We start from the raw sequence: 8,979 nt of genomic DNA on the forward strand, positions 1-8,979 counted from the left end.
TATATTGTATAAATATAAATTAATTATTTTTTTATTTATAAAAATTTTAAGAGGTTTGAGCTTGTTATATATATATATATATATATATATATATATATATATATATATATATATATATATATATATATATATATATATATATATATATTGATGAATGTGATATATTTTTTTTTATGTAAATAATCTTTTAAAAAAAATCTAATAGTTAATCTATTACCTTTTTGTTTCAGTTCAAATTAAATATTTTTTATTCTTTTTGAAAAGAAAATCTTTTGAGAAATTTAATAATATATGATGAGGGACACCGAATAAATTATACAGAAACCAATTAAAACACAACATGAAAACATCTTTAAAAAAAGACGTTTTAAGCGTCTTTATCTGAGTGACCTCCATATTATTTATCTTTCATTCTTTCTCATTTGCATAGTTAGAATGTGAAAAAATAACTATGCGCTATTTAGAGTGTGTTTGATTTGTGTTCTCATTTTTTTAACGTTTTTTGTTATTAGAATTTTGTATATATAAAAAAAAAAACAGAATTTTTTATTATTTTTATTATTTTTTCCACAAAATCATCAAAATAAAAAATAAACATATAAATTCAAATGACATAATTTTTTTATCGGTCTTGAGTTTGAATGTCACTAGTAACTTTAGGGGAGAAAAAAATATAAACTCAAAGCACCAATTTTGTTTTTCCAATCCGTAATTGAAGCTTGTAACTGTCTATCTGTCCAATTCACCAATTGTCTATAATTTTTATTATTATTTTAAAATTTGCATTTATCCCTAAAAGTATCAATATTTATTTGCAAAATAAATTGTTTTCATTAAAATATAAAAAACCAAATTTTTGGTGAAAAAAAAAACAGTTTTTTTGGGTCTACGAACCAAACACGTCTGGAGCCCGTTATTAGAAGTGTTCCACTTGATTGGGCCGATAGGCCCAATTAATGTGCTTATTCCTTGGGCCTCTATCATACACCCTCGCCCACCGAATATTACACTTCCTTCTGTAGTAGTAGTAGCTGAAGCTGAAGAAGCAGCAATGGCGTATTCAACGAAGAAGGGTTTGCTACTGTACAACGTATATAGAACTTTAACCTACGCTCTCTCGCCGCTGATTCGGCTCCACTTGAGGTGGCGCATTTCCCGAGGCCTCGACCACCGTTGCCGGTGGCCGGAGCGACTCGGTCGCCCTTCCCTACCACGGCGACCGGGACCTCTGGTGTGGTTTCACGCTGTGTCATTAGGAGAAGGAATGGCGGCGGTTCCAGTGATCAGAGAGTGCGTTCGGAAGATGCCGAACGTGAACGTGTTGATGACAATCACTACTATGTCTGCGTTGTAAGATAAACTCTAATTCGAATTGCGTTGTTTGCATGCTTTTTAGTTGTTTATGCGTGCAAAACTTCGAAGAAAAATTGACATATTTTGAATTAATTACTTTTGCTTTCTAAGTGTAGTTAGCAGTTGAATATGTTGAAATGTTAGGAAGTATCATAATTTCAGATTCACGATTATGATTATTCTGTGTTTGGATAAACTTTTCAAAAAATGGCGATTTTCAACAGTTGTTGGAAATTGGTTCTTGTATGATTGATTTTGCGTGAAGGATAGGGTGACAAATGAATTGAAGTTGGGATATCAAATCATTTTGGAACTGGAAGAGACAAGACATCTTAGAATTTCAAATTATGTGTAGTGATTAGTGAAGATGTGTAGAATTTCCTGTGAGCAGAGAAAAGTATATGGAGTATAGCATAATGGTTAGACATAGAGTACGTTAGAGAGAAAGATTAAGCTAAATAATGAAGACAGATTTAGTTGTTTTCCAGGTTTTGTTTTTTCAAGAATCTTATTGAAAAGATGGACTTGTGAGTTGTGACATAAGCATAAGTTTTGCATTTATCTGGTTATTTTATAATGCTTTTTCCAAATTCTAGTGAAATGTGAACCATGTTCCATGAGCATCATTTTTCTAATCAAATAGGCATCTGCTAGCTATGGTGATGGGTTGGTGCTTCTTAAAGGAGATGAATGAATATCCGATAATTTGACATTGTTAGTAGAGAAAGAAACATGGCTAAACTTGTTTCTTGGTGTAATGCAGTGAAGTATTAAGGAACTGGCTGCCAAGTGAAATCATTTTTCAGGTAAAATGTTGGAAATGCTAACATGGGTGCAGTAATCTCTTCTTTTTTGTTGAATTAATTTTATTTCCAGTTGAAATTTTGAGAAGCAGTTCCTAAATTTGCTTATAAAGAAATCATTTGATCTATATCTTACTTTCAAATTTTCAGATCAGGCATTAATACATTGTTTTGATTTTCTCAATTGTTCACATTTGGCAGTTTTCTCCACTTGATACACCTAGTTCCATTGATTCATTCCTTCGTTACTGGAAACCAAAAGCTATTATACTGATGGAAAGTGAACTCTGGCCAAATCTTATCATGCATGCTTCCCAAAATGGTGTAAGTAGTTATTATCTTTGGCTCATGATATACCCTCGTCAACCACTTACAAAGAATAGATTCATTCTCTATCCGCTAGAATTAGAACTAGATAACCTACTTCGAAAATGGTAGTTAACGAATATGTGAGACCTACTTTTTTTTTTTTAAAACAAAAAGAATGGTCAAATAGCAATTAATTTCTTTGCACATATGCATGGTTCACTTATGCATGTTGCAAGTGCATCATATAACAGGTTTTCACATATTCTTTTATTCTCATCAGATAACACTGGCATTGTTAAATGCTCGGATGTCTGAAAAGTCCTTTGAAGTTTGGTCAAGACCAGTGCTTCTACCCCTAATTTCATTGATGTTATCCAAATTTTCCTTGATTGCTCCATTGGTATGTAGCCCTAGATCTTTTGACACCAATATTTTTTATGTTATTGTTTCTTTGATGGTGGCAGTTAAGATTTTGAATGTCATAGAGTACAGAGCAGGGCATCCGGTTCCAGCTACTGCAAGCTCCTCCTGCTATCATAAGCTTTTCTGGTGATTTAAAGTACGGTAAGTCTTAAGTTTCTTATTCAATTGAAATTTGATATCGGTTTTTTGTTGTATGCTACACCATTGTTGATTTATTGAATTGGTGAAGTGGTCTGTACTAAGCTTGTCTTATTTATCATTCTGTTCAGTAATAGAAGATTTTGGAGTCAATGGAAGAGGGGGGAAAAGTATAGATGATCTGAGATTACAGCTTGCTCACAAACAGGTTTGGATGGCTTCTTCCATTCATAGGGGAGAAGAAGAAAGTTAGTTTTTTTTTTTCTATACCTTTGGCGTTGTTCCACGATAACTTTTTTTGGTTTATCCAACAGAGTTCAAAGAAACACTTAAAACATTTTTCGTAGCATAAAAAACCTGTGAGGGGCATTATAACATAAATGTTGATTCAATTTTTTCCATATGCTAGTACTAAACATATATGCTATTCATATTCTCATATTCTTCCTCATTTAACTATTATATAATTTTTAATTCTTAGCAATTGAAATATTTTTATAGATCGTCCTGTTAGATTAATTCAGAATGAGCTTAATATGTTAACTGGATCTCATTCATTGCCCTCTGTATTTTGGTGATTCACTGTTCTTTCTTTGTTGTAATGTATTAAGATTTGATTGCAGTAATATTAGGAGTTCACACTACCCTTATGCAACTGCAACCTAATATATTGATTATTATTGTCCCTCGTCATCCACAGCATGGGCGTGAGATTGCCAAAGTAAGCTTTTGATCCCATCCTTTGACTTAAAAAATGTTTGCTATGGATGTCTTGATTCCCTCCTTGGCTTCATTCAATATTGATGCCATCATCGATGCGTAAAATTCTAAGTTACTAAAAATATGTTTCAACTGTCCTTTTCTCCTTGTTATTACTTGTTCAAACTCAAAATATGGTTTCAGCTATGTTCTTCTTAAATGTTAAAAGCTCAACTCAATTATGTTTGTAATCATGGTGCATGTGAATGGGAATTAACTTGTAAATCTTTCGCATAGTCATTCTCATACAACAGAAATGTTGCTTATGCAAAAATTATAATGACATTTTGCCATTCTTTTTTATAATTTTGTCATCTCCAAATTCATTACGCTTCTACTTGATATAGTGCAGAAACTGGAGAAGGAAGGACAAAATGTAATTTTGAGGTCCCAACATAAGAAGCTTAAGCCAGAAACAAACATATATGTGGTGGACACTCTGGGTATGTTTTTTTCTTCACGACATAAAATGCTATGATATATGGAAACACACTTATGCAAATTCAAATTTGAAAGCTGGGTTTTAAGAGTAAACACCCAATCCGGTCCTTGTCCATTTTCACGAAGGACAAAGCGATCCCTGTCTAAAAAAAAGGGACACTTCGATCCTCAACCTTTTTATTTTGGAACAATATGATCCATCTGTTAAAAAAATTATTTAAATAATAATAAAAATTAATTTTTTGAGAATTTTATCTGCATTTTATGGGGTTTTAAACCTCCACAAACTATTAATAAGTTTGTTTTTGAAAAATTCCTTCACCAATGGTGGTTAAAGTGAAGAAAAACTATCAATAAAAATGATGCCACAAAAAAAATAGTAATTATAGTACAAATACTTTTTAAAAGAAAAAAATAACATCGAATAAGAAATGAAAAAAGAGAACTTTAATGTTGATAATATTGGTATTAGTGATGATGACGGTAGAGGAGATGATGATGATAAATCAATAAAAATAATAGAAGTAGGAGGCATAATAATGAAAATGAAGAAGGTAGTGGTAGTAGTGGTAGTAATTAGCTATATTATTGAAAATAATTTTGTGAAGGTTTAAAACTCCCACAAAATACAAATAAAACCCCCACAAAACCAATTTTTATTATTATTTAACTAATTTTTTTAACAGAGGGATCGTATTGTCCCAAAATAAAAAGGTTGAGGGTCGAAGTGTCCCTTTTTTTGGATAGGGATCACTTTGTCCTTCGTAAAAATGGACAAAGACTGAATTTGGTGTTTACTCGGATTTTAAGTAATATGGAACTTCAATTTGAAGGCTATTACTTGCGTAAAGGGTACCTGAGTGAGTTTTTGATGGGGATTTTTATGCTTATTTAGGATAGTCATCCATCACATATATTCTTGACCACCCTATCTGGCAGGCGAATTAAGACACTTGTATATGTTAACACCAATCGCTGTGATTGGGGGTTCATTCCTCCCTGGTTCAACTGGCCATAATATCTCGGAAGCTGCTTCGGCTGGATGTGCTGTTTTGACAGGTTGATTTTGTATGACCTTTTATGTAATTCAAAACATGTTATTTTAATTTCAGTGACTTGAACAAAGTATTGATTCAGGTTGTCATATTGGACATTTCTCACACATGGTGCTGGAAATGCAACGATTGAATCCATTGTCAGTCCTTCAGGTGGGAATGGCATCTTATTTGCATGTCATTGGAAAATAACCACAGTATGCATTTTTCTTACAGTGTTCTCTATTATTGCGGACTTGTAGGTCTCTGGAAAAATGGAGCTTGAAAAAACTCTCATTCAGCTTTTGACAAATGCAACACTATTGGAAGCACATCGCAAAGCTGCAAAGGAAGCATTTTCTCGTTTGTCCAGTGACATTGTCACAAACGTATGGAATTTGCTAAATTCTCGGATCTTTAGTAAATTTTCTGCATAGGAAACTAAAATTATATGAAAAACGAGGAATACCTATTTACTAAATTCATTTAATCCCTGCTACAGAGGAATAATAAAATTGCAACCCATTCCCTAGAATGATTGGTTTTTATTATCTCAATAGAAATTGCTATAAATTATAGAAGATAAAGTTAATCATTCTCTGTTTTTCATATTAGCTTCACACTTCTTAAAGCTTTGTAGTTTTCATCAAATTTATTTTGTTTATATTAGAAGCTTATTGCTGTTTAGAACTTGAAGATCGTAAGTAGGATGTAACTTTCACTTCCATTGTAGAGTGGTGTTATGATTTTTTATTTTTCTTAAAAAATGAGACCTTGATGAAGTACATAAGGACGAGTTTAGGGGTTTGGGAGATTTACTTGAGGTTCTAAGTTTAGTGTCACCAATGTATAAAACAATTTATTTGATATTGACTGTTAAATTTATGCTTCAAAGTTCAAAACCTTTGAGTTCATGGGCTGAATAACAATCAAATTTAAGGTGGGCAATTATTAGAAGTTTCACATTGTTTGGAAATATGATCATAATCTTTTTTATAAGTGATGGGCAAATTTTCACTCCTTGAATTAATTTTTGAAGGTGAATTAGATTTACTCATTGATCAAATCCAAATCTATGAAGGTTTTCTGAACCCTTATGGATTATGGAACCCTGCTCTGGTAGGTATCTACTATCTAGGTAGGCAGGTGGCACTGAAATTTACTTAGCTAACAAGAAAATTTGCTGCTAGCACAATCTGTCACATTATAATCTTGGTTTTGTTTGTAAGAGAAGAAAAATTAAACACTTGGTTTGATAGATAGGTAACTCTTCAGCTTGTGCTGTATCTTGACCTCTGCTGTCAACTACCAAGATTTACTGGTGATTATTTATGGTCCCTAATTCACTGATACATCTTTGGCCCGCCCATTGTGCACTTTTGAAAACCTTCACTTTTCCCTCTATTTCCAGCTTAAAGACTATATTCTACTCTGTCGTAATAATATTAATAATCATGAGCTGTATTTATGCATCACAGATCATATCATAAATGTGAAGGGGGAGAAAAAAAAAGAAGAGATTATATAATTACATATGCAATATAATGTACTAAGGGTACTTTTTGTGATATAATTCGACTACTGAATAAAAGGGGGTAGGTTGCAGATTTTATTTGTAAATCTAACATAGTTACTAAGAAACTGTTCTTGTAGACTGTCCTCAATGGAGGCTTCATTCAAGAAAAAAGTTGAATAGAGATTTGGTTCTCCTTAGTGCTTTTTAGCTCCTACTTCTCCTTTTGCTATCAAAGCTATGAAGTAGTGGTGTAGACTCCTTCATTGGCACATGGGGACAAGAGGGTCTACGTGATTCAGCTGCGGTGCCACCGCCTCTAAGGGACTGAATTATGTCCTCAAAGAGGAACTCATCACAAGGTATAGACAGAGGACCACTCTTGTTGAATCCATGCCCTTCATATTGATCTAGCAATTGTTGTAGTACTGGATGGTTCAAATAATCTGCCCTTATCACGAACCTCCGGTTTGCTTCCCCAACTGTTACGGCTAGGTGTCCTCGTGGCACATCGGCTGGAAGCTTCTTCCCACAGCCGCCACCACTGCAAGCTTGCTTGAGCCACATGCAAGCCATGCTTGTTTTTTTATGAAGAGGTTGAAGTTCTTATTTTGGGGGTGTAGACTATCGAGTATGTAGACTTAATTGTTGTGATATGCATATATGAATCATACCATATACTTGTATTTATATTATACGCTTTTAATATTTCATTTTATGATATGAAATTGAAGACACATTGTGTGCTAAGGAAAAGGACTGAAGCAAAATCCATAATATTATTATTTTGACAAAGGTTGGGTATGGTAGTTTGCTGCAGTCCTTTTTGTCCCACTGCTGCCAGGCCATTACTGTTTCCATTATTTATATTTTATATTGATTCCTTTAATTTGTCATTAATAATTAACAAACAGTGCATTTGGTTGCCTCTTATTAATGATTTTGGAGTGGCACAACTCTGTGCTTTTGCTGATCATTTTGTTATCTTTCCTAACTCGATCCTTTTTGGTTTTTTGCTTTATTTTTTCTGTTTTAACCAGTATCCAAATTTTATTATAAGAACTTTGAATTATCCAAATTTGTTTTTGGTTTACTAGGTGTAAACTTTCAGGTATCCATCAACTAAGAGCCAACAACTAATTACCTTTCGGGAAGTATGGACTAACCATGAAAGTTGCTGAATTATTAAACTAATAACACACCAATTCAATTTGAAGATGTAAGTTCCCCTTTAACATATAATTTCACAAGTTTTATTTTTTGAGTAATTCTTATATTAATCCTTGTTGGTTATTAGTGGTTAAATTATTGACTTTGAAATGAACCTTAAGAACCCAAACTATAAATTTAACCACTAATAAGGATTAATATAATTGGATAGTCATGAAAAAATTTTGCATTATTAATATCTTATTAAATCCTATAAATTTGAATATATATTAGAAGAGAATAACTATGCCTATATAATAAAAAATGATCAATGCCGTAAAGGTAATTGCCGACTAGTAGGGACCGAGGAAACGTGATCTATGTTTTGCACCTAATCAATAACATTGTTTCAAACAGTAACTGACAATTTATTATTATTATTTTTTCATAAACTAGTACACAATAAACCTAAATGTACTGTTTAAATCACAAGGATTATCCCAAAACGAAATGGAAAAGTATACGGAAATGGCACCAATTCCAGGAAAACGTACCATTAGTGTTGTTAGTTCAGAGTTGGTGTGCTTCTTTTTCTCTGTGTCTCATGTGTCCTCACATGTTATTGTTAAATGTTAATGCATTGGGACCGACAATATAACACAACCTCATGTTTCAGTAAGAATCATCATTCGCCAAATTTATTTTCATCACTTTGGAGGCCTCTTGCCATTGTATTTGTATATTGCATCATATATCATATATAACGATTCATTTAAGTAGTGTTTGTTTCCAGAAACTGAAATTAAAATCGGGAGATTGAAGTTAGTATTGCGTTTGGTAGTCAAAAACTAAAATTAAAATTATGGTCTTTTCAGTATTTCCGAAAATGATAATACAAGTGACTGAAAATTATGGGAACGAAGATTGAAGTTTTAACATTTTTTTTAACAATTAAAAGTATTTTAGTAAATATTTTTATTTTATTTTTATATTTATCTTAAATCAAATAAAATACTAAAACATAATTTAATTTTATATATTTTACATCAAAGATACT

General features: G+C 32.3%; 2 protein-coding genes across 6 annotated transcripts; one reads left to right on the forward strand and one right to left on the reverse strand.

The window, feature by feature from the left end:
* The first annotated feature begins 998 nt into the window (after positions 1-998).
* LOC112728882 (probable 3-deoxy-D-manno-octulosonic acid transferase, mitochondrial) lies at positions 999-7,510 on the forward strand. Of its 5 annotated transcripts, none has more exons than XR_011868983.1 (12): positions 999-1,350; positions 2,117-2,159; positions 2,358-2,480; positions 2,746-2,865; positions 2,951-3,029; positions 3,158-3,274; positions 3,650-3,747; positions 4,138-4,228; positions 5,122-5,285; positions 5,364-5,434; positions 5,524-5,649; positions 6,914-7,510. XR_011868983.1 is itself a non-coding variant. In XM_025779211.3 (12 exons), the coding sequence occupies exons 1-12, from the start codon at positions 1,052-1,054 to the stop codon at positions 6,950-6,952; spliced, it is 1,326 nt and encodes a 441-aa protein (XP_025634996.1). In that variant the 5' UTR covers positions 999-1,051; the 3' UTR covers positions 6,953-7,510. The 5 variants fall into 5 exon arrangements, 3 of the variants coding, with proteins under 3 accessions (XP_025634996.1, XP_025634995.1, XP_072066086.1); XM_025779211.3 differs by having other exon boundaries at positions 5,166-5,285; XR_011868982.1 differs by lacking the exon at positions 6,914-7,510 and having other exon boundaries at positions 5,524-5,795.
* On the reverse strand, positions 6,981-7,349 carry LOC140176910 (auxin-induced protein 15A-like). Its single transcript, XM_072208477.1, has one exon. It carries the CDS (start codon positions 7,347-7,349, stop codon positions 6,981-6,983), a length of 369 nt encoding a protein of 122 aa, XP_072064578.1.
* Positions 7,511-8,979: the final 1,469 nt, after the last annotated feature.

The sequence above is a fragment of the Arachis hypogaea genome, chromosome 12 (genome assembly GCF_003086295.3).
Source record: "Arachis hypogaea cultivar Tifrunner chromosome 12, arahy.Tifrunner.gnm2.J5K5, whole genome shotgun sequence".
In the NCBI taxonomy this organism is placed as follows: domain Eukaryota; kingdom Viridiplantae; phylum Streptophyta; class Magnoliopsida; order Fabales; family Fabaceae; genus Arachis; species Arachis hypogaea.